The 26,060-nt window shown below is 43.0% G+C and overlaps 1 protein-coding gene across 1 annotated transcript in view; it reads right to left on the reverse strand.

Moving 5' to 3' along the window:
• msh3 (mutS homolog 3 (E. coli)) overlaps window positions 1-26,060 on the reverse strand; it is a 202,776-nt gene that overhangs the window by 131,563 nt on the left and 45,153 nt on the right. Inside the window, exons 9-12 of the mRNA XM_084323124.1 lie at window positions 24,547-24,656; window positions 14,567-14,681; window positions 14,354-14,438; window positions 1,360-1,469 (exon numbers count right to left, since the gene is read on the reverse strand). Of these exons, the coding sequence (XP_084179250.1) occupies window positions 1,360-1,469; window positions 14,354-14,438; window positions 14,567-14,681; window positions 24,547-24,656 (420 nt within the window). The remainder of the gene's footprint in view (window positions 1-1,359; window positions 1,470-14,353; window positions 14,439-14,566; window positions 14,682-24,546; window positions 24,657-26,060) is intronic.

The raw sequence follows: 26,060 nt of genomic DNA on the forward strand, positions 1-26,060 counted from the left end.
GCTATTTCCCCCAGATACCCTTCCTGCTGAACAGGCGCCCCGACCAACCACTAACCAGTAGGAGTCACAGTTTACAATAACCAGGACACATACCCCACCGGCTTCCCACCCGATAACACTGCCAATTGTGTTAGTAGGGACGACTGACCAAGCTGGAGGTACCGCTGACAGCTGGATTCGATCACAGTCTCTGCGGTGGTAGGAGAGTGCTTAGTCCACAGCACTACCCGGCCGCGTGTAGCCTTTTTACAACGCATACGCGTTTCCGGCGCTCTGATTGGCTAGGTCATGTGACATGTGCGCCCAATAGCTTGTTTGCCCATTTCCGCGTCGAACAGCCTGCAAACTACCTGGCGTTCTATCGCCATGCTCTAAGACAAACTCTAACCTTAACCAACTTCGAAAGAGTGCCTAAGCTTAACCGGCGAAAGAACTTGCCGTCACGCTCTAAGACAAACTCTAACCTTAACCAACTTCGAAGAGTGCCTAAGCTTATGTAGAAACTTGCCGTCCCACGATTGGCGCTCATGTCACATGACCTGGCCAATCAGAGCGCAAAACGGGAACCCGGAAGCGTTGTAAAAAGGCTTCAAGCTACCCGGCCGCACCTTAGGCCAAGAGTTTAAGTATATCCGCAAGCAACATATCTCCACAAGTAATGGCCAGATTGCCATGAAATTTACTGTACACATTCATTACCCCAATGAAATAAACATGTTGGTGACCCTGTGACCTTTCCTGTAGCGTTGTACCATCAGGCCAACATTTTGCATCTCATTTAATACATCTATGTTTGCTGTACAGTCACAAAACTTGCTATGAACATTCATGACCCCAAGAGGAAGAAATGTATAGATTTGGGTGACCCCATGACCTTTCCTCTTGTGTCCTCATCAGGCCAAACAGAAAATCCCAAAACACCCCTGTTAAAAAAAAGAAAAAGATAATAATAAAATAATTTCTCTTGTTACCTCATGTCTCTAGAAGTACCATCTATGTACCAAAGCATGCTTGAGAAATTACAAAATGAGCATTTTATAATATTTCTATCGTTTATTTTATACAAATTCCCTTCTATATTCCCGGAAATTCCCATCCTGCACTTCGGGGACGGGTTATCAATTTATAACCACTTCCTCCTTCTTTCTATTCTTTCCAAGTGGTCATGAAGGCTAACCTCACTCCCATCCTCTATTGTACCCTTACATCTATCGTTCAAATAAAGTGCCTCACGGCCTCTGCCCACACAGTCTGCTTTATTCTGAGACACGCCGCCAAACGCATTGTCAGTGCCATTTGTGGGCATAACAATAATCGACAGACCTCGAACCGAAGTGACCACGCAACATTAGCACTCACTTTGCATCTGTGAGGGGCCGGCTGACCCACTTCCTCATGAGTCTCTTCCCGAACAGTGTGCGCGTGTGGTCCAACACCCACAGTAGACTGCCTTTCACTCGGCCATCCGTCTGAGAGAGAAAGAATGAACAGTTTTACACATAATGCACAAACGCTGGAATATATTAGGTACTAGGGGTGTGCTGTTTCAATTTTAAGGTCACGATTTCGATGTAAACATGTCGTCGTCGTCGTCCCCCCCCCCCCCCCCCCCCCAGAACTGACGGCTATGCCTTTGCTAGACTATCGGGTCTTGATTTGTGAAGATTCAACAGATTATTGGTTCATCATTGGTTCTTTAAAAAGATAGGCTACATGGTAGCAAGTGTGAACCGATCTGACACACGGAAATTACTTTTCAATTAAAAAGTGGACAGAATGCAATGACCGTACCTGTGTCTAGACAAAGCAGATCTATCTACCCTCTGCTCCACCACAGAACCAGACCCACACTCCTACACAGAGCTGTCTCTAAGCCTGTACATCACAGCTTGCTAAAGAGCTCTGCCCAAGAGACTGAATCTGTACCAAATCCAGACATCCGTGACCAAATTAGTTTGAAAGAAAATGCGGATATAATTTTGAATTGGGTGTACTGTATACTAGTGCTGCAACAAATCGCCGATTTGCATATATGATTGACACATCGTATTGTTACTTGTATGGGACCGCAATGGAAATAAGTCTAAGGACTTTCTTGCGCTATCCTGATATATTTTTATACTGTATGCACCTGTGTATTGTATGTCAAATAAAATCAATCAACTAGTGCGCAATGAATCGCGTTCAAAATATAAATAACTTCTCTTAAACCACTATTTGTGATTCGGCCTAGAGCCAGGACTCGACCGTGCGCGTTTCGCTGACATTTGATAACTTCCGTGTTTCACGTCAACTCTAGCTGTAAGGGAGGGGCTAAGCCCGATACCCCCACCTTAAATTTGAGAAGTTATAACATAAGATGGCTCTGGATAAGCTGGTCAGGAAGGCCAGTAGCGTGGTTGGGGTGGAGCTGGACTCTCTAGCGAGGGCGGCAGAGAGGAGGAGCCTTGCTAAGCTCCAGGCCATCAGGGAAAACCCCTCCCACCCACTATACACAGACTTGGCTGACAGGAGGAGCATGTTCAGTGCTAGGCTCACACTCCATAAATGTAGCACTGAACGGCACAGGAAGTCCTTCATTCCGACAGCCATCAGACTTTATAATGCATCACTGTGCCTCACTGCATCACTGACTGAGCACAGGTTGACAGTTACTGTACCATCTTCCTGGCCTTTTACTTTTGAAACAACACTGTGCAATATTACACTTACTGTAGACTTCTGTATATTTTTTTCTATTCTTAGGCAATTTGTTTTGTTATTCTTATTCGTGACTTTGTTCTGTCTAAATGTTTAATGTGAGCAATTTGTAGTGTCAAATTTCCCTCGGGATAATTAAAGTATTTCTATTCTATTCAGCCCTGCGTTCTACAGCCCTGTGACAACTCCTCTCGTGAGTTGCGCTGTTTCTATGTGCAATGAGAACTGCGAGCAATGGGTCCAATGCGTCTAACATGCTTTACATCCTCGCCATTCCTGAGCCCGTCTCTCTCTCTCTCTCCCTCTCTCTCTCTGTACGTTCAATGATTTGAAGTACACTATAAAAACTAACTGGATAGTTGATGATAATACATATTTCACTTCATTAGCAAAAATATTGTAAAATCATTAAGTTTGCTATAAGCTATTCTCCCTCTCTTGTGTTTGTGTGTGTGTATAAATGTACTATAGGCAGTACTCAAGTTGAGGGGGGATGAGGGGGGATGGCATCCCCCCTGAAATAAAAACAGTCAATATCATCCCCCTTCTAAAACGGCCATCCCCCCTTCCCACCCCTTCCATCAAAGTATCAGAATGTTTATAGAAATTCCCGCGGGCCATCCTCTCCTCAGTCACGAGAGAGAGCACTCGAAAATATGCTGCGCATATCACTGTCAAACAGAAGCGAGCCGCAGCGACTCAGCGAGCCGTTACACACACTCGTCGCGAGCCGCTCACACTCACACAAATACACATACGGGTACTTAACACTTTGATTACCAGCCATGCGGTGCGCCTTACCCCAGTTGAATGCCACCACCCACTTCAATGATAGCGTTGTGAACGCATAAACTATGTCTTAAATTATGGCTATGTGTCTAATCTGGCCATCGCTTATCAATGACTTGTTTGCAGTCAACATTGTCGAAACGGATTTTTTTTTTCTTTTTTCTTTTCTTTCTTTTTAATCGGTTCATTTCCATTTTATACCATTTTGAAAAACCCTCGTTTTCTTGAAAGTTTCAGGAAAATATAAAGATTCTGTGATAAACGCCCTTTACTGGAATATTCTGGAATACACAAAAAACGTTGTAATTTTTCGGCCTATTTATGAATCGTTTTCAAATAAAGGCTAGATTATCGATGGTATATGTGTACTTATGCACGCTATAGAAGCGAGCTGAAAAATTGATTCTCTCATTTCCTGATCAGCGCACACACCCACACACACACACACATGGCACACGCTGATATCTCTGTGAAAACAGCTCTGATTATCCTAAGACTAGTCAAATGGATTCCTTACCTCAGATCAGATGTTCTCCAAAAAGATTATTCCAATTCCTGATCGCCATTCCAAATATCGATCGCGTTTATTGATTCAGCGCTGGGTACTGGAAATATGTATTCCACGCTGATTTGCGACTCGGCAATGACTTGGATCTCTTCGGATGGCTTGCCGGAGAAGTAAAATGAGGAAACTGGATTTCCCCCCCCATGTGTTTCATTCAGTCTAATCCAATGGGGTGCAGTACAACAGGGAGAGACGATAGGGGGCGGTATTTTCCCAATGGAGCTCAGAGAGAGTTTGCAGCACTAACGTGAGACTAGATTGATGAAATATGAATTCAAATCGCTAATAAAAAAAAGACAAAAAAACGCTATTTGTCGTCGCTGGCACTCAACGGTCGGCATGAACTAACGACATATAGCGTCGTTGGTGTTAAGGGAGGTGCCTGTCCGTGGCTCCGTGTTGAAGCGCGCTGCACAGACAGCTCTGCATGCGCTCATCATGGCGGAGAGAACGAAACGCTCTAAAGTCTGGGTACACTTTACAAAAGTCGATGCCGACAACGCACGTTGCCACAAGTGCAATAAAACATTTGCAAGTAAGGGTGGCAATACAAGCAATTTGTCAAAACATCTGTTGTCAAAACATAACATTAGTCTGCAGAAATGCGCCGTTTTCGACTGCTTTGCTCGCAGTGTTCCATCTCCATCCACTGCAGGTAAGCCAAGATACGGAGTTAGCTAGGCTAATAACGAATTATTACGAATAGGCTAATAAATAAAATATAATCGCTTAGCTAATTGTTTAGCTACAAATATATTTGAAAGATAACAACTTTGTATAGATCGTCAGGCTGAGGCTGCAGCCACCATGTCCCAGCCCACCGCTCCTCCCTCTACCACCACCGGTCCCAGCCAAGCCCAAAGTCCCTTCACCCTAGCAGCTAGGAAGGATGACATAGGGTGAACGACAAGCCAGTTTGTTGTCAAAGGCCTGCACCCCTTCTCTACAGTGGAGTCCAAGGGCTTTAGGTAACAACTAATCATTCAGTGTATATAGTTTTTTTTATCTTACATTTGTTGTTTATTATAAAAAGTCTATAATTCAGACACATTTAAAACATTGTTGCTGCTGTTGCTGAAGAAATAAAATGTATTTATTTATAATTTATTTATAAAATTATATAAAAGAACATTGCTGCTGCTGAAGAAATAATATTTATTTATAAAGTTATAAATAATAAAGCAATGTCGATTCTGTTCTTAATTAATTGTCTTTCTTTCTTGCAAAATAATAAAAAAATAACCGATAAGAGTATCGATAAAGTACCGAACCGTTAAGCAGTATCGATAAAGAGTAGTAGTATCGCTAAAATAATTAATCTATGCCCACCTCTATTTAGATTTGATTTGATCTTTATTTATCGCAGCAGCCCACCACAAATAATAATATCTTGTGTTACACGCTTTCCACTGCTCCTCTGAAAGAACCTAAGAACCTACGAGGAACAAACTGCGGTCAATTCAGACGGTAAACTGACGGTCAAACAAATGTCATTAATAAAAATAAATGAAAAGTGAGCAGGTGGAAGGGAAGCCATGAGCGGTCTGTGAAACCCCTGTGCGTTGCTCGTTAACATTCAGCGGAATCTCGCTGAACCTTTGCACGCAAAGGGTGACTAGTGTAAGATTCTGATCAAACTGGCCAGTATCACGTCTTCGTCTGTTTGGCCCTCCATCCAATTCCTCTGCGTTGTGTACTTTTAATGGTCCTGACGTCTCCGATACTGGTAGATAAGATCCTTATCTCCCCCCGTTAGTGCAATCCATAAACCATAATAATTCCAATCCGTAAGAATTCGACACTTCGACAACGTGAAATACCTTACAAGGAAAAGCGTGGTTTTATTTCTCTAAACAGAAACCTCAGCTCAGATGTTAACAGATTGTATTGTCCTTGAAGAGTCTATTTCTAATGATCTTTCGGTGTGTTCATCTATCGTCCTTTTGTTATTCAGTCCAATAGTGTTCCGGCCTGTTCGTTAGCCGAACCCTCCTTGTGTTAGCCGAAGCTACTGTAATGATGATGTGGCATTCTCCCTTCCCCCCCCCCTTCCGTGGTGGAGGAGGAAGAGTCTCTCCTCTGTGTGATCTCAGTCCTACTCGCTCTTGGTCAGATTCTGGTCTGAGTCAGATTCTAGTCTGCCTTAGGGCTGGGCGATATAACGATAACGATAAATATCGCGATATATTTTAATAATCGATATCGAATATCGAAATAAAAAAAATTTGAAAAATCGTTTTTTTTTTTTTTTTTTTTTTTTACCTGCAACAGGGCAGTTTTAAAACCAGAGACAGTGGACAGACTTGTCTTTCTTGCCTGCAACTTAAAGTAATGGCTTTGCTTGTCCAAATGACAATACTGACCAAATTCAGATTTATTTTTCTCTTGTCCATTTATTTTGTTTGCTTTCTAATTTAAAATACATTTTGAAACCGTCTGTACACAGTAGGCTATGTGTGCTAGCAGAACTAGACTCCAGTCACGAGTCACAGTGCACATGTGCGGTGGTTTGTCCACCAAAAAAGCGCCAAAAGATCGAAAATAAACTAGCAGAGCCAGAACTGTTTAACTCCTCTGGAGCCACAGCCAGCAGAGAAACCGGTTTACTTTAGCTTTTAAACCAGCTGCAGCCTGAGAACTGGAGTGTGAGGGGATGTAACACTAAAGATGGCGGCAATGACAAAGAATAGCTGCAAAATAAACATACATCTGTTGTTAAAAAAAAATAAAAAAAATAAATGTTTTTTTTTTTTTATTTATTTTTTTTTTTATACTTATAACAATTCGATAATTATCGATATCGAGAAATAAAATAAAATTATCATATCGTTATCGCGATATGATTTTTTTCCATATCGCCCAGCCCTATGTGTAACTATGAGCGGTGGAAGTAACATGGGCATGTGTAACTATGAGGGGTGGAAGTAACATGGGCATGTGTAACTATGAGGGGTGGAAGTAACATGGGCATGTGTAACTATGAGGGGTGGAAGTAACGTGGGCATGTGTAACTATGAGGGGTGGAAGTAACGTGGGCATGTGTAACTATGAGGGGTGGAAGTAACATGGGCATGTGTAACTATGAGGGGTGGAAGTAACATGGGCATGTGTAACTATGAGGGGTGGAAGTAACATGGGCATGTGTAACTATGAGGGGTGGAAGTAACATGGGCATGTGTAACTATGAGGGGTGGAAGTAACATGGGCATGTGTAACTATGAGGGGTGGAAGTAACATGGGCATGTGTAACTATGAGGGGTGGAAGTAACATGGGCATGTGTAACTATGAGGGGTGGAAGTAACATGGGCATGTGTAACTATGAGGGGTGGAAGTAACATGGGCATGTGTAACTATGAGGGGTGGAAGTAACATGGGCATGTGTAACTATGAGGGGTGGAAGTAACATGGGCATGTGTAACTATGAGGGGTGGAAGTAACATGGGCATGTGTAACTATGAGGGGTGGAAGTAACATGGGCATGTGTAACTATGAGGGGTGGAAGTAACGTGGGCATGTGTAACTATGAGCGGTGGAAGTAACGTGGTCATGTGTAACTATGAGGGGGGGAAGTAACATGGGCATGTGTAACTATGAGCGGTGGAAGTAACGTGGTCATGTGTAACTATGAGGGGTGGAAGTAACATGGGCATGTGTAACTATGAGCGGTGGAAGTAACGTGGTCATGTGTAACTATGAGGGGGGGAAGTAACATGGGCATGTGTAACTATGAGGGGTGGAAGTAACGTGGGCATGTGTAACTATGAGGGTGGAAGTAACATGGGCATGTGTAACTATGAGGGGTGGAAGTAACGTGGTCATGTGTAACTATGAGGGGGGGAAGTAACATGGGCATGTGTAACTATGAGGGGTGGAAGTAACATGGGCATGTGTAACTATGAGCGGTGGAAGTAACGTGGTCATGTGTAACTATGAGGGGGGGAAGTAACATGGGCATGTGTAACTATGAGGGGTGGAAGTAACGTGGGCATGTGTAACTATGAGGGGGGGAAGTAACATGGGCATGTGTAACTATGAGGGTGGAAGTAACATGGGCATGTGTAACTATGAGGGTGGAAGTAACATGGGCATGTGTAACTATGAGGGGTGGAAGTAACATGGGCATGTGTAACTATGAGGGGTGGAAGTAACATGGGCATGTGTAACTATGAGGGGTGGAAGTAACATGGGCATGTGTAACTATGAGGGGTGGAAGTAACATGGGCATGTGTAACTATGAGGGGTGGAAGTAACATGGGCATGTGTAACTATGAGGGGTGGAAGTAACATGGGCATGTGTAACTATGAGGGGTGGAAGTAACATGGGCATGTGTAACTATGAGGGGTGGAAGTAACATGGGCATGTGTAACTATGAGGGGTGGAAGTAACATGGGCATGTGTAACTATGAGGGGTGGAAGTAACATGGGCATGTGTAACTATGAGGGGGGGAAGTAACATGGGCATGTGTAACTATGAGCGGTGGAAGTAACGTGGTCATGTGTAACTATGAGGGGTGGAAGTAACATGGGCATGTGTAACTATGAGCGGTGGAAGTAACGTGGTCATGTGTAACTATGAGGGGGGGAAGTAACATGGGCATGTGTAACTATGAGGGGTGGAAGTAACGTGGGCATGTGTAACTATGAGGGTGGAAGTAACATGGGCATGTGTAACTATGAGGGGTGGAAGTAACGTGGTCATGTGTAACTATGAGGGGGGGAAGTAACATGGGCATGTGTAACTATGAGGGGTGGAAGTAACATGGGCATGTGTAACTATGAGCGGTGGAAGTAACGTGGTCATGTGTAACTATTAGGGGGGGAAGTAACATGGGCATGTGTAACTATGAGGGGTGGAAGTAACGTGGGCATGTGTAACTATGAGGGGGGGAAGTAACATGGGCATGTGTAACTATGAGGGTGGAAGTAACATGGGCATGTGTAACTATGAGGGTGGAAGTAGCATGGGCATGTGTAACTATGAGGGTGGAAGTAACATGGGCATGTGTAACTATGAGGGGTGGAAGTAACGTGGGCATGTGTAACTATGAGGGGGGGAAGTAACATGGGCATGTGTAACTATGAGGGTGGAAGTAACATGGGCATGTGTAACTATGAGGGTGGAAGTAACATGGGCATGTGTAACTATGAGGGGTGGAAGTAACGTGGGCATGTGTAACTATGAGGGGGGGAAGTAACATGGGCATGTGTAACTATGAGGGGGGGAAGTAACATGGGCATGTGTAACTATGAGGGTGGAAGTAACATGGGCATGTGTAACTATGAGGGGGGGAAGTAACGTGGGCATGTGTAACTATGAGGGGTGGAAGTAACATGGGCATGTGTAACTATGAGGGGTGGAAGTAACATGGGCATGTGTAACTATGAGGGTGGAAGTAACATGGGCATGTGTAACTATGAGGGTGGAAGTAACATGGGCATGTGTAACTATGAGGGGTGGAAGTAACATGGGCATGTGTAACTATGAGGGGTGGAAGTAACATGGGCATGTGTAACTATGAGGGGTGGAAGTAACATGGGCATGTGTAACTATGAGGGGTGGAAGTAACATGGGCATGTGTAACTATGAGGGGTGGAAGTAACATGGGCATGTGTAACTATGAGGGGTGGAAGTAACATGGGCATGTGTAACTATGAGGGGTGGAAGTAACGTGGGCATGTGTAACTATGAGCGGTGGAAGTAACGTGGGCATGTGTAACTATGAGGGGTGGAAGTAACGTGGGCATGTGTAACTATGAGCGGTGGAAGTAACGTGGGCATGTGTAACTATGAGGGGTGGAAGTAACATGGGCATGTGTAACTATGAGGGGTGGAAGTAACATGGGCATGTGTAACTATGAGGGGTGGAAGTAACATGGGCATGTGTAACTATGAGGGGTGGAAGTAACGTGGTCATGTGTAACTATGAGCGGTGGAAGTAACGTGGGCATGTGTAACTATGAGGGGTGGAAGTAACGTGGTCATGTGTAACTATGAGGGGGGGAAGTAACATGGGCATGTGTAACTATGAGGGGTGGAAGTAACATGGGCATGTGTAACTATGAGCGGTGGAAGTAACGTGGTCATGTGTAACTATGAGGGGGGGAAGTAACATGGGCATGTGTAACTATGAGGGTGGAAGTAACATGGGCATGTGTAACTATGAGGGGTGGAAGTAACGTGGGCATGTGTAACTATGAGGGGTGGAAGTAACGTGGGCATGTGTAACTATGAGGGGGGGAAGTAACATGGGCATGTGTAACTATGAGCGGTGGAAGTAACGTGGGCATGTGTAACTATGAGGGGTGGAAGTAACATGGGCATGTGTAACTATGAGGGGTGGAAGTAACGTGGGCATGTGTAACGTTGAGGGGTGGAAGTAACGTGGGCATGTGTAACTATGAGTGGTGGAAGTAACATGGGCATGTGTAACTATGAGTGGTGGAAGTAACATGGGCATGTGTAACTATGAGGGTGGAAGTAACATGGGCATGTGTAACTATGAGGGGTGGAAGTAACATGGGCATGTGTAACTATGAGCGGTGGAAGTAACATGGGCATGTGTAACTATGAGGGGTGGAAGTAACATGGGCATGTGTAACTATGAGGGGTGGAAGTAACATGGGCATGTGTAACTATGAGCGGTGGAAGTAACGTGGGCATGTGTAACTATGAGGGTGGAAGTAACATGGGCATGTGTAACTATGAGGGGTGGAAGTAACGTGGTCATGTGTAACTATGAGGGGTGGAAGTAACATGGGCATGTGTAACTATGAGGGTGGAAGTAACATGGGCATGTGTAACTATGAGGGGTGGAAGTAACGTGGGCATGTGTAACTATGAGGGGTGGAAGTAACATGGGCATGTGTAACTAGGGCTGGGCGATATAACGATAACGATAAATATCGCGATATATTTTAATAATCGATATCGAATATCGAAATTAAAAAAAATCGAAAAATCGTTTTTTTTTTTTTTTTTTTTTTTTTACCTGCAACAGGGCAGTTTTAAAACCAGAGACAGTGGACAGACTTGTCTTTCTTGCCTGCAACTTAAAGTAATGGCTTTGCTTGTCCAAATGACAATACTGACCAAATTCAGATTTCTTTTTCTCTTGTCCATTTATTTTGTTTGCTTTCTAATTTAAAATACATTTTGAAACCGTCTGTACACAGTAGGCTATGTGTGCTAGCAGAACTAGACTCCAGTCACGAGTCACAGTGCACATGTGCGGTGGTTTGTCCACCAAAAAAGCGCCAAAAGATCGAAAATAAACTAGCAGAGCCAGAACTGTTTAACTCCTCTGGAGCCACAGCCAGCAGAGAAGCCGGTTTACTTTAGCTTTTAAACCAGCTGCAGCCTGAGAACTGGAGTGTGAGGGGATGTAACACTAAAGATGGCGGCAATGACAAAGAATTGCTGCAAAATAAACATACATCTGTTGTTAAAAAAAAAAAAAAAATAAAAAAAAATTTATACTTATAACAATTCGATAATTATCGATATCGAGAAATAAAATAAAATTATCATATCGTTATCGCGATATGATTTTTTTCCATATCGCCCAGCCCTAGTCTGCCTTACACCCGGAAACACCGTTCGACTTATAGAGGTTCGTCGTCGCAACAACGGCCCCGCCTTCTGGTTGTCATGCGACGTGTTGTCATGACAACTGCTTAAACCTTTACACCATTAAACTTTCATTAAGATGAACCTCTCTCCCTCCTGGGCCTACATTACACTTGCTCTTATCTGAGTTCTTCCAAGGAATGCAAAACATTGGGCTGGCTGCTAAACATTCTGCAGTGCTGGCTACTGCCTCTTCTTCTATCACTCTCTTCATAGGCAAACCATGCACATTTTGATCTCTCTGACCCGGCACCGTTTTAGCTGTGGTCATCTCCCCCCAATCTATACATCACATACATTGAAAAACCACCATTTTCTCTCAATCCCCCCTTGATTCTTATCACCCCTTCAGAATCATAAATCATTATTTGGTTTTTTAATTAATTATGCCAAAAATAGCCTGTGGTTGAAGCAAACCAACCTCATCTCCCGTGCACAAGAAATGAAGACGGCCCACGGTCAACCCAGTGATCTTGCTGCCTGATGTCTGTTTGCGCCCCCCTTCGTGCACAAAGGGAACCGAAACCGACCACCACAACCAACAACATCCAACGACTCATAACCATTGGAGCCCCCCCTGTCTGCTCCCAATAATTATATCCTGTTGTTTTACTGTTCTCCCTCTTATCATACCTTCTATATATATATATATCCTTCTATACATATATCTTATATATGAATCCTCCATTTATATCTCATACTCCTAATCAATGAACACAGGACTTCTCGCTGTTGTCTCGTCTCTCGATCTCCTGATTGACTCTGAAAGGAAGTCCCTGTTTTGTTCATGATTCACCGCCCGTGCTCTGTTGTTTCAAAACGCTCTCTAAACAGCGTCTCCGCAGGGAAACCCCCTCCGATGTCCGCCTCGTTCTCCCCTGGGCAACACCGCCTGCGACCGCTAGACTCCGCCTCGTCGGCCGTCTCCGCCCCGTTGGCCGTCTCCGCCCCGTCGGTCATCTCCGCCCTGTCGGTCATCTTGGTTGAGGCTCATCTCCACCGCCGTCGGCCCTCTCCAGACTCTGAAAGCAGAAACACCACGCCGGCAGTTTTTCTGTACACTCGACCCTGTGTTTTCTATTAGTCTACCGTGGCTTTGGGCCTGCAGCTCGTTTGCTTTTCATTCTCTGTAGATAACACCCTCGATTTTCACCATGGCTCTCTGCTCATATTATTACAGCTGGCATTCTCTCTGTCGAACTAGAAATGTTTACGTTTACGGATTCACTATCTGTTCGTTTTTATTTGGCTTAAAAGATCAAAACAACCGTGTGCACAGTGAACTCACATTTTTGATCGGAGCGCTGTTTCCCCTACAGCGCTGGTTCGCCTCCTGACCGCTCGACTCGCCGCTCTCTCCCAGGGCTGGCCGGCCTTGCTTCGATCATGATTCTCCCACACATTGATGACTGTTGTCCACTGTCGCCCCATTATTGAAAAAGTCTTTATCCGTTGTTCTTATCTCTTGCAAATCCGGCTGTCATCAACAACCAACTGTTCCCGTTGTTTTAATCTCTTGCAAATCCGGCTGTCATCGGCACCAACTGTAAGATTCTGATCAAACTGGCCAGTATCATGTCTTCGTCTGTTTGGCCCTCCATCCAATTCCTCTGCGTTGTGTACTTTTAATGGTCCTGACGTCTCCGATACTGGTAGATAAGATCCTTATCTCCCCCCGTTAGTGCAATCCATAAACCATAATAATTCCAATCCGTAAGAATTCGACACTTCGACAACGTGAAATACCTTACAAGGAAAAGCGTGGTTTTATTTCTCTAAACAGAAACCTCAGCTCAGATGTTAACAGATTGTATTGTCCTTGAAGAGTCTATTTCTAATGATCTTTCGGTGTGTTCATCTATCGTCCTTTTGTTATTCAGTCCAATAGTGTTCCGGCCTGTTCGTTAGCCGAACCCTCCTTGTGTTAGCCGAAGCTACTGTAATGATGATGTGGCATTCTCCCTTCCCCCCCCCCCCTCCGTGGTGGAGGAGGAAGAGTCTCTCCTCTGTGTGATCTCAGTCCTACTCGCTCTTGGTCAGATTCTGGTCTGAGTCAGATTCTAGTCTGCCTTACACCCGGAAACACCGTTCGACTTATAGAGGTTCGTCGTCGCAACGACGGCCCCGCCTTCTGGTTGTCATGCGACGTGTTGTCATGACAACTGCTTAAACCTTTACACCATTAAACTTTCATTAAGATGAACCTCTCTCCCTCCTGGGCCTACAGTACACTTGCTCTTATCTGAGTTCTTCCAAGGAATGCAAAACATTGGGCTGGCTGCTAAACATTCTGCAGTGCTGGCTACTGCCTCTTCTTCTATCACTCTCTTCATAGGCAAACCATGCACATTTTGATCTCTCTGACCCGGCACCGTTTTAGCTGTGGTCATCTCCCCCAATCTATACATCACATACATTGAAAAACCACCATTTTCTCTCACTAGTCACAGAACATCACAAACTACAGTGTTTGTGTGGAGAACAATTGATTTGTGTTGAGATCAGCTGGATGTGTAACCGACTTAATAAGTCACCTGACTGATGGTTTTCCGAGTTGTCCTGATGCGGTAAACCCCAATCCGTCTGGTGCTCCGAGCAAGTTAAAATCAACATTGAGAATTAGTAATAATAATAATAGCAAATGCCATATCACCCAGATGTGGTGTGTACCTGGTTGACGAGGATCTCCAGGTTCCTGAGGGAGGTGGCGCTGAGAACCATGCCGTCTGCCTCACAGGACAACAGCCGAAACAAGCTTTGGGGAACATATGTACACACCCAGAATTACCAGCCACTCAAAACAGTGATGCGTAGTAAATTAACTTGTGAGATTTTGAAATGTGGTGGTGGTGATGATGATGCGTGCAGTCTAACTGTGTGTACCTGTCGGTCAATAGAACTCTCTCCAGTCTGAACTCTCTGAGGTAATGGATGAGAGGTCCCAGACAGCAGATCACTGGGCTCTCCAAGGACGCTACACTGGACAGGGAACGAGAGCCTGGGGACGGACGGACGGACGGACGGACGGACGGACGGACGGACGGACGGACGGACGGACGGACGGACGGACGGACGGACGGACGGACGGACGGACGGACGGACGGACGGACGGACGGACGGACGGACGGACGGACGGACGGACGGACGGACGGACGGACGGACGGACGGACGGACGGACGGACGGACGGACGGACGGACGGACGGACGGACGGACGGACGGACGGACGGACGGACGGACGGACGGACAGACAGACAGACAGACAGACAGACAGACAGACAGACAGACAGACAGACAGACAGACAGACAGACAGACAGACAGACAGACAGACAGACAGACAGACAGACAGACAGACAGACAGACAGACAGACAGACAGACAGACAGACAGACAGACAGACAGACAGACAGACAGACAGACAGACAGACAGACAGACAGACAGACAGACAGACAGACAGACAGACAGACAGACAGACAGACAGACAGACAGACAGACAGACAGACAGACAGACAGACAGACAGACAGACACAGACAGACAACATACAGACATACAGACAGATGGACAGATGGACAGACAGACAGATACAGACAGACATACATACCGACAGACAAACAGATAAGACAGATGGACAGACAGACGGACAGAGAGACAGAGAGACAGAGAGACAGCTATGAGTCCCTCAGATCCTGACTCAGTCATAGCTGAATGGCTGTATTGATCATTAGTCCCAGTCCACTAAAACCAAGAAGATACAGAACATCCACCCACCACACACACGGACATTACTTTTCAATTAAAAAGTGGACAGAATGCAATGACCCCGTACCTGTGTCTAGACAAAACAGATCCATCTACCCTCTGCTCCACCACAGAACCAGACCCACACTCCTACACAGAGCTGTCTCTAAGCATGTACATCACAGCCTGCTAAAGAGACTGAATCTGTGACCAAATCCAGACATCCGTGACCAAACCAAAGTTTGAAAGAATATCCCACAGAGTATCACTAATAACCAAAGTTTACACTTTCAGTTTGAACATTCATGAGTTACGCAGTGATGTAGTTATCAGAAAAGTAAACAGACTATCTTTTCTGCATCAGGAAACCATACCTACTGTATATGGCTGCAAGGCTGCACAGATGCTGTGAAATTAAATTAAAAAATAATTACATCTATAAGAAGTGACAAAATATGGGGGGAACAATAATATAATATAATTTTTTCATTATGTTAACACATTAACTGCCACGGAGTTTGCCCCTCTCATACCTTTACATTACATTACTATGGCCCATTCAACATCGATTATCTATCGTTCAGGATGTAGGAACGTTATACTTTTTCATTCATAGATTCATACGAAAATACCGTCTAGAATATAAATAGGATTTTATCGTTTTCTGCAGTAATTCCTAGAACGCTAGTTATAGGCCTAAACGCATAATATATACATTATCGATTGCAGACTTCCGGTTTGAAAACAACATGTAGCAGACACGTTTGGTCAAAGCTCCGCTCCCGTCAACGTTAATTTAGCTTAAAAACCTTATTTGTACAACACTAATGAGTTTAAACCTCATCGTATATATTAAATAAGACCTTCTACTAACTATATCAAAAGAAATAAAGATTCAACATGGGACCTAAGGAAAAGAAAGAGACTGGAAAGAAACACGGAGGAGACAGTACAACGGCGCAAGCTGTGACACGCTCAGCGAGGGATACAGCAGCCGCCAATACAACAACACCGATGTTGACTTGCCCCGTTGGGGAGACAGTAGCTGATAATATAACGGTCCCGATGGCAACTTGCCCCGAGAGGGTGACAGCAGACGACAATATAACGGTACCGGCGGGGATGAACTCCGTGAGAGAGAAAGCAGTGGAATTTGAGAAGAAAATATCCGACAACTCCACCGTGACTCCCAACGCTCCTACAACCTCAACCGATTTCAGGTCTCTGACTATCCTGATAAAGGAGCGGATGGACGATTTCAAATTACACATCGATGCTAAATTCAAAGAGGTTAAAATAGCGGCCGCAGATCAAGCCGGGCGTATTACTGCAGTGGAGAACACTGTGCTCGAAATCACATTGAAAGTCGAGGAGAATAAGAAGACTGTTCACGATGGGTTCACGGAGATAGCGGCGGAGATACAACAGGTGGACAAAGCGCTTCGGAAGAAAATACAAGACATCGAAGAGGAAGCAATGGAGAGGCGGCTGGAGACCGAACGTCACTACCGTAGATATAATGTCCGTATTGTGGGATTGGATGAATCAGTCATTTGCACAGACGACACATTTCCAACAGTGTTAGCTGGAATTCTAGGTAGACAGATCCTCTCCACAGTGCCGTTAGTGGACCATTGTTATAGAATCGGTACACGAGACCCCAAAGGCAACAAGACGAGGGTTATCATTGCTACTCTGCGCAAAACAGAAATAAGAGACGCAATCATCAGAGAGGCACGCAATCAATGGGGGAAACTGAAAAATACGAAACGATAGACACTATATTTATAGATTTCTGGTTTTTGAGCAGGCAATAATCCAACAGTGACATTGGGAACACTCTGGAATATTCTGGATTCTTCCCTTGACCGTTCAGGGACACACTGGAATATAATGGAAAAACACTAGAAGGTCATAACTCTCGGACAGGAAAAACATTCTGGAACATAACATCAGTGTTTACAAATTTACAAGGATTTACAAAACTCGTATCTTGGAATATACCTGTACACCCCTCGGTATTGCTGTTGAATGATGTTTTTGAGTTTGCAGTGAATCCACAGCTAAAGAGATTGGTTTTATCGGGTATCACAGTAGCCAAAAAGCTGATCGCATCACGCTGGTTTCAACCGGAAAAAATGTGCCGTAAAGTTTGGTTTCTTACATATCTCGATGTAATTTACCATGAAATATCTACAGCAAGAATTCTGGGTCTCAATGAATCCAAAATGTCAATGTGGTTAGAAGTGGTGGAGAGAATAAAAGCTAGCTTATAATGGTAGTGTCTGGTTAGGTGCGAGGGATAGTGGAGGTACTTCTCAAGGTGGGGTCCGGGAGGGGGGGTTTCGAGCTGAGCATATGTATGTAGGTTTTTTTTTAGATAACAGGTATTATGGGTATATCTTATATAAAACAACTAACCAAAATGTGATCTCATTGGATGTGCCCTGACAATTAATGCTTGTATATCTTATCGTGTGTTGTCATGTTTGTTTATGTTTGTTTTAAAAAAGAATAAAAAAATAAAATACAAAAAAAAAAAAATTTACAAGGATATTCTACAACTTTCTAGCATACACTGTACTCCTACAATGAAGGCCTGTAACAACAACATCCGGTATGTACATGCATATGAACCAGAGATGGAAGTTCAATAAGGTTTTAAAAACATCATCCTCATCTAAAGGTATAAGCATGACAAGGTTATTCTAATATTTTAAGCAATTACTCCACTGCTTTAGGGATTTGCATAATTTAGTTCTAAAAATCTATTTTTTTTGTTGAGTTTTATTTTATTTCTTATTTTTTGTTAGTTTTTTCTTCTTCTCTCTTTTCTTTTTTCTGAAGGTTCCAACATATACAAGTTAGTAGAAGGTTCAAATAAATATATCAATGGAGGTATATTTTTCATTTTTCACACTATTTTTATTACATTAACACTTTGATCGCCGGGGTTAAATTAATAATTTACCATCCCTCGCCAGCCCTATTTAACATGGAGAAGTTCCCCTTCTTTGCAGGGCTATAACTTTTAAAATTGTATTGCTAAATTGACATTACTATGGCCCATTCAACGTCTTATATCTATTGTTCAGGGTGTAGCAACGTTATACTTTTTCATTCACATATTCATACTAAAATACGGTCTAAAGTATAAGTATGTTTTTATCGTTTTCTGCAGCTTTCTCCAGAACTTGATTTATAGCCCTAAATGCATTATATTGATGATCAAATACAGTTTGGTAGGAATCTGTGCGATATAAAAAATTTCAAATGGACGTACTTCTAGAAGTTACTACGTATGATCTGATGATGACCGGATGGGGGGGGGGGGGGGGGGGGGGGGGGGGGTCGTTTATAATTCCGTGGGCAACGTTATATCATTCATCTAGTGTGGGTGATATGATCATTAGAGCAGTTAGTATAGAAGACATTACAAAATAACGCTGAAACTCACCGTAGCTTCCTCTCGCCGTTGGGAGATGAGCGTGGAACAGAATTGTTTCTATTATGGGATGTTGAAATATCCGATCCATTTCCAGGTTGTATAATAGTATATACGTCCAAATCATGTTGTTTATCGAGTTATTGGTAACGGATCACTATCCGTCGTGATCAGCTCGAGTCCTGGGACTATTACCGAGTGATCGGACCAAATTGAAATGAGCACCAGCTTCCACTTCCTGTTTCTTCCCTGGGCGATCCGCCGATCGGCCACCAGATGGCGCTCTTGAACCGTTAGAGAGTTGATAGGGGCTCACCAGTACATCTCATGTCTCCGGGGGAGAAATATGATTTCGATCACAGATTTTTGAAATATTGATATCAAAGACACTGTCCAGCGTCTTCGGCAGAATGAGCATGGCGGGGAATGACGTGTTCCAGCGTCAACGGCGATTAAAGTGTTAATGGGAAGGCGCAAGACCAAAAGTGACATTCTATTAAATTAGAATGAAAGTTTTAGATCCTATGGCAATTAGCATAGGAAGATTAGGGTTAGAAAGCTTTTTTGGGCAACCCGGTGGCTTAAGGGAGGGAGTCATACGCGTAGGATGTGTCTATGGAACACAGTCCTGTACGACTCTCGGAGGGAGGGGGACTTAGGGGATTATTATTTGTATATATGTATGTTTTTAAGCTCGGCTCTCAACGGGACCTCAATAGTTGGATGTATATCTATTGTAGATTCGCACTCCAGAAGCATTACCAACAACTACACAACAACATGTATAGATTATGGCTAGTTTGAATATAATGATCTGGAATACTGGGGGAATAAATAATCAAAACAAACGCAAAAGCGTGCTCACACTGATGAAAAACAATCAGGTTGACGTGGCTCTGCTAAGCGAAACGCACATATTAGGGAAAGACATAGCTACGTTAGCGGACAACATATACCATAACATTAGTCACTCTTCCTTTGGAACGAGAACCCGTGGAGTTGCCATAGTCGTTAAACGGAAGTTGAATATTGAATTGAAGGGAGTATGATCTAATGCTAATAGGATTGGTCGAAGAATACAGGTGTAAATGATCTATGGTGATCACTCAACCCCACGACCCGGAAGTACTCTTGTCGATCTGCAAGACATAACACACTATCCAGAATAGATTATGTTTTTGCATCCCCGAGACTATTTGATAACTATGATGTGGAAATGGTACCTAATACATTATCAGATCACTGTTATTTACTCCTAAAAGGATCATTTGGTATACTGTCATCCCGAGCCCCAAGATGGCGATTTAACTCGATGCTGCTTAATAACAAGGAATTCATTACACAACTCAAAGAAGCTCTCTCAGTATTCCTACTGGAGAATGCGAATTCGGTGCAGGACCCCAGAATATTATGGATGTCGGTAAAGGGAATGATCAAGGATTTCACCGATAGCTTTTCCTCCAAAATACGCAAGAATCGATGCTCAAAACTGGCGGAACTGGAAACGCTTTACTCTACGTTATTTACTTCTTTACAATACAACGACTCGGTTCGACTGGAAACTCAAGTTAATGTACTAAAAAAAGAGATTAACGCCATTTATAAACAACAATCTGAAGTACAAATACGTAGCACAAGACAACAGCATTACTCTCAAGGTTCTAAACCAAGTCACCTATGCGATTAAGAGTTAACGCAAAATTTGCAGATATAACTACCATTAAAGCACAACAAGGACTTGTTACAGACCCTACAAAAATAAACGCGACATTCAAAGAGTTCTACTCCAACTTGTATAAATCAGAAACGACCTTCGACCAAAACAAAATGGACACATATCTTATTCAAATTAACCTCCCCAAACTTTCAGAAAATGACGCTAAACAGTTAGAAACACCTATCACACTAGAGGAACTCAGGGAGGCCATATCCGAAATGCAAAGTGGTAGGGCTCCTGGAAGAGACGGTATCCCACCAGAAATGTACCTCTCATGTTGGGACATATTGGACCACTATTACTTAATATGATTTTATACTCCGTCAAGGAGGGGAACTTCCATAAGAACGACAATATTGCACTCATAACAGTCCTCCTTAAAAAAGACAAAGACCCCACCGAGTGCGGTAGTTATAGACCATTAAGCCTCCTCGGAACCGATATCAAACTGTACTCTAAAGTATTAGCCATCAGACTTCAAAAGCATATGACGTCTTTAGTTCATCTGGATCAAACTGGCTTCATATGAGGCCGCTTGATCACTGATAACATAAGACGATTACTACACGTACTAGATGCCAGCAAGGACGACACCACACCTAAGGCGATGCTGTCCCTGGATGCAATGAAAGCTTTTGATAGGCTGGAATGGTCGTATCTATGGACAGTATTAGAAAGGATGGGGTTAGGAAAAGGATTCATTGATATGATTAAAGTATTATACAAAGACCCATCGGCCATGATTACAACAGGTATAATCACCTCCGAAATCTTTCCGGTATCACGCTCTTTTAGACAGGGTTGCCCTCTTAGTCCCGGACTATTCGATTTATCATTAGAGCCTTTAGCACAATATATAAGACAATCCCAATCCATAAAACCAATCGTAATCAAGGGCACACAACATAAAATTAGTTTATATGCGGACGACGTAATACTGTTCATGCAAAACCCCAACACCGCAATGCCTCATCTTCTCAAGTTGATTGATGACGTTGGCGATCTATCGGGATTTAAGATAAATTGTCCGAAGTCGGCTTTCCTTCCACTTAACGCCCCTGCAAAAAAATATATACTCCTTCCAGAAGCGATACCAATGGTTAAACACTTTAGATGTTTGGGAGTTGAAGTATTCCCTACCATAAGCCAAACGGTGAAGCACAATTACATAAAAATCCAAAATAAAATCAAATACGACTTTGACAGGTGGTCAAAACTTAAAAACTCAGTACAGGCACGGGTATCAATAGTTAAGATGGATGTTCTACCTAGAATCAACTTCATCAGCTCAATGCTACAGTTACCCCCTCCAGATGGTTACTGGAAAATATTACACTCTTCCGCATACAAATTTATTTGGAATAACAAACCACCACGTATAAAAAGATCCACCGCACAGAGAAACAAAGCCGACGGAGGTATGGCATTTCCAGATTTTTTCCACTATTTTAAGGCGTACACTTTAAGACCACTGACAACCAGGTTTGATCCCCAAGCATCAGTATCCTGGAGAAATTTAGAAGTAAATATAGTAGCACCACATAAACTGCAGGACATAGTATACACCAAATTATCAATTAAGCAATGCGAACTGAAATTTGGCCCCATTATTACTCATGCGATCCAGATATGGCGTGAAACACAAAAAAAATATTCTAACCCACATAAATGGCATAATCATACTCCCTTATTCAATAACAATGCACTCTGGATTGGAAAACGACCTATAAGATTCCCTAGATGGGAAAAGCAGGGCATACACACATTAGGTGATGTTTTCAACAAACAGGGTTTTTGTAGTTATGAGGAAATACACAAAATGTTATCTCACCGGTTCCACATATTATTTCTACGCACAGTTATTGTTGTGTTTGAAGGCTCACGGTGTCCCATTAAGGATACCAATTGTACACCACAGATACCACAAATTCTTCTATGAAAGAGAGACATCGAGAGGTTTTGTATCAGATTTTTATCATCAATTACTAACGTCCTCGTATGAAATCCTCCACCTAGACTCAGTCTGGAGGAAGGATATACAGTACCAGACCTGGAAATAGATTTTGATTGGCAAGAAGCCTGGGCAAATGTTCGACTTGCATCACGGAACCCGGACCATCAACAAATCAATCTTAACTATATTCATAGGACATACTTGACTCCTATAAGACTGAACAGAATGGGTCTTAAACAAGACTCATAATAAAAAAGAAGCAGTGAAGCCAGACCAGCACTCTCAGGTTCAGAATTTAATGGCAGCCTGAAACAAACATGTTTCGGAATTACATATTCCTTCTTCAGTATTATAGCTTGCACACTGAAGAAGGAATATGTAATTCCGAAACATGTTTGTTTCAGGCTGCCATTAAATTTTGAACCTGAGAGTGCTGGTCTGGCTTCACTGCTTCTTTTTTATAATACTTAATGGGATTTCAGCACCCAGTGTCGTATCTTGAGAGCGCGGTCTAACTTGACATCTTAAACAAGACTCCAAATGCTCCTTATGTACAAATGGGGACAAGGGTACATTTATGCACATGTATTGGGACTGCCCACCAGTCAAGATATTCTGGAAAGAAGTGACCCAGCAATTATCAAATCTCTTAACTCTGAATATACCTGTACACCCCTCTGTATTACTGTTTAATGATGTTTTTGAGTGTGCAGTACCTATACAGCTAAAGAGATTGGTTTTATCTGGTATCACAGCGGCTAAAAAGCTGATAGCATCACGATGGTTTCAACCGGAATAAATGTGCCGGAAGGTCTGGATTCTCACATATCTCGATGTGATTTATCTAGAAATGTCTACAGCAAGAATTTTGGGTCTCAGTGAATCCAAAATTACAAAGTGGTTAGAAGTGGTGGAGAGAATAAAAGCTAGCATATAATTGCAGTGCCTGGTTAGGAGCGAATGATAATGGATGGATTATCCAATGGGGGGCCCGGGGGGGGGGGGGGGGAGCGAGCGAGAGCATATGTATGTAGGGTATTAGATAGCAGGTATTAGGTGTATATCTTGTATAAGACATTTATTTAAATGGTGATTTCATTGGATGTGCACTGTTAATTAATGCTTGTATATCTAATTTTATGTTGTCATGTTTGTTTATGTGTTTGTTTAAAAAATAAAAAAATAAAATACAAAAAAAGATTATCAATTGCAGTTTATTCGTGATACACTCTATATTAAAAAATCCAACTGAATACGATCCTAAACGTTATGACTCATCATGGGCGGATGAACGGGGGGGAGGGGGGTCGTTTATAATTCCGTGATCGTCAGTAAATGCTTTATGTAGTATGGGTGATATATTGATCATAGCAGTTTGCATTAATAATAATAAACAATCACGCTAAAAATGACGTCAGCGTCCTCTTACCGTTCGCCGATGAGACTGGAGGAAAAAGATCCCACTTATTTGACGTGGATCGACTAGATCCATTTCCGGTTTGTATAATAATAATAAACGCCCAAATCATATCGATTATTGAGTTATGGCAGCGATCCATATACACGGATGTGTGTCTAGAGTCCCGCAACAATATGTGAGTGCCGGACGCATTTCCCAGATGCACTGAGATCACCAGAGATCCATTTCCGGTTGTAACTCGCCCGATCATCCACCAGGCGGCAGTATTGAAGCGTTGCAGAGTTGTGTAGGCTCCCACTGTATCAGCCGAGGCTGGGTGAGGGAATTATGAATACCATGGCGAAAAAATGAAATATGATCTCAATAACGTCGTACGCCGTGGATTGGCAAAATTAGCATGACCTTTAAACACGGTGTACGGCATTATTGGCGCCCAATGTGTTAAGGGCAAATAAAACAAGCATAGGTAGCGCCGGTTAGTTTACTTCCTCTTTAGGCAGAGATGTTCGCCAAGAACATCGTCCAACTTTCCATACGTCTCTCTCTCACTCACACACTTGCACCCACACACACACACACAAATACACACCTGTGTCCTGGGCGTGACAGTAGAACTCTGTGACTGTGTTCATTGCAGAGACAAACTCAAACTGAGCGCTGTCCCTCATCTCGATGCGCATGCGGTCATCTGCCTGCACGCTGAACAGAGAGGGAGGGATGGGGAAGAGAAGGAAAAGAGAAGATGAGAGGGCGAAAGAGAGAGAAAAAAGACAAGCGTTGTTCCAAATGGAGAAGGATTCACTGAAGACGCTTGAGAGGGTGGTCTTATTGTGATCGTCATGGTTGAGATACCAAGAGGACACTTTGATCACGAGACATCCATCCAACTCTGCTGCTTACAGGTAGGTGTACATGGGCTACGTTCACACTGCAGGCGAAGGTGGCCCAAATCTGACTTTTGTGTGAAATGGGGGACCCTGATGTAAACAAGATGAAAGTCTTTCTCTGGTCTGCATCCCCTTAACAATTGTATGTATTGAGCTGTACTGTACCCATTCTGCAATCTGTTAATAAACTTTTCAATCAATCAATCAATCAACAGCACACATCCCATGAAATCTGATCTTTTTAACACTTTCATACATGGTCCTAAATCAGATACAGATCAGATTATTTTTGCATTGCAACCTCAGTATCGTAATTGTGACAACCCCATCCCTCTCCTACAGGTTGACTCAGGGATATACCTGGATATCTCCATTAACCTGTCTGTCATCCAGGAGGAGGAGGCACACCTGTATAAAAGGCCTGACTTCTCCATTTGTCTGTCTGTCTCTCCTCCAAGCTGGTCCTGACATTTTGTTTGTTTGAATTTGGTTTGGTTGTTTCTCATTTCTCATTTACACGCACCACACACTGACTCACTCATGCACTCACTACATTACTGATATTACTGATCCATTCATTCTTTAATTTTTTTTGTTTGTACATGTTTAAATAGCATAATTAAATTACTTTTCTTTACAAACTAAGTACTTGTGTGGTCTCCCTTGTTTTGTCTGTACCTTGAGTTTGGTTCATGACAGAATTCATGTGACTTTTACGTTACTCTAGATTGACATTCATCACAAACAGTGTCTGAGGAAGGCATGCAGCATTGTCAAGGACACCTACTGTATACTTACTCATAGTGTAAATTCAGATTCTAAGTGCTATTGACCATATATATTATAACGTATAATCAGGGGTGTAAAGTACTTGAGTAATTGTACTTTGTTACAATACTTAAGTACTGTTTTGGGGGATTTGTACTTTACTCAAGTATTATTAGGTTTGTATACTTTGTACTTTTACTCCATTACATTTCAGAGAAAAAAAACATACTTTTTACTCCTTACATTTAAAATGCAGACCTACAAAGTACAAATCTCACAGGTCCAACCATTTTAATTAGTATATTTTAATTGTTTATCTGACCGAACTAACGTTAACGTTATTAATCCTGCGACCGCAGGTAAACAGCCAATCAAATCCCCATCAATGGAAAATGAACCCGCCCATACCCATGCTGATTGGTCCTTGTGCAACACTAGAAAGCGGGGA

The sequence above is a fragment of the Notolepis coatsorum genome, assembly GCF_963971535.1.
Source record: "Notolepis coatsorum genome assembly, chromosome: 10".
Classification (NCBI taxonomy): Eukaryota; Metazoa; Chordata; class Actinopteri; order Aulopiformes; family Paralepididae; genus Notolepis; species Notolepis coatsorum.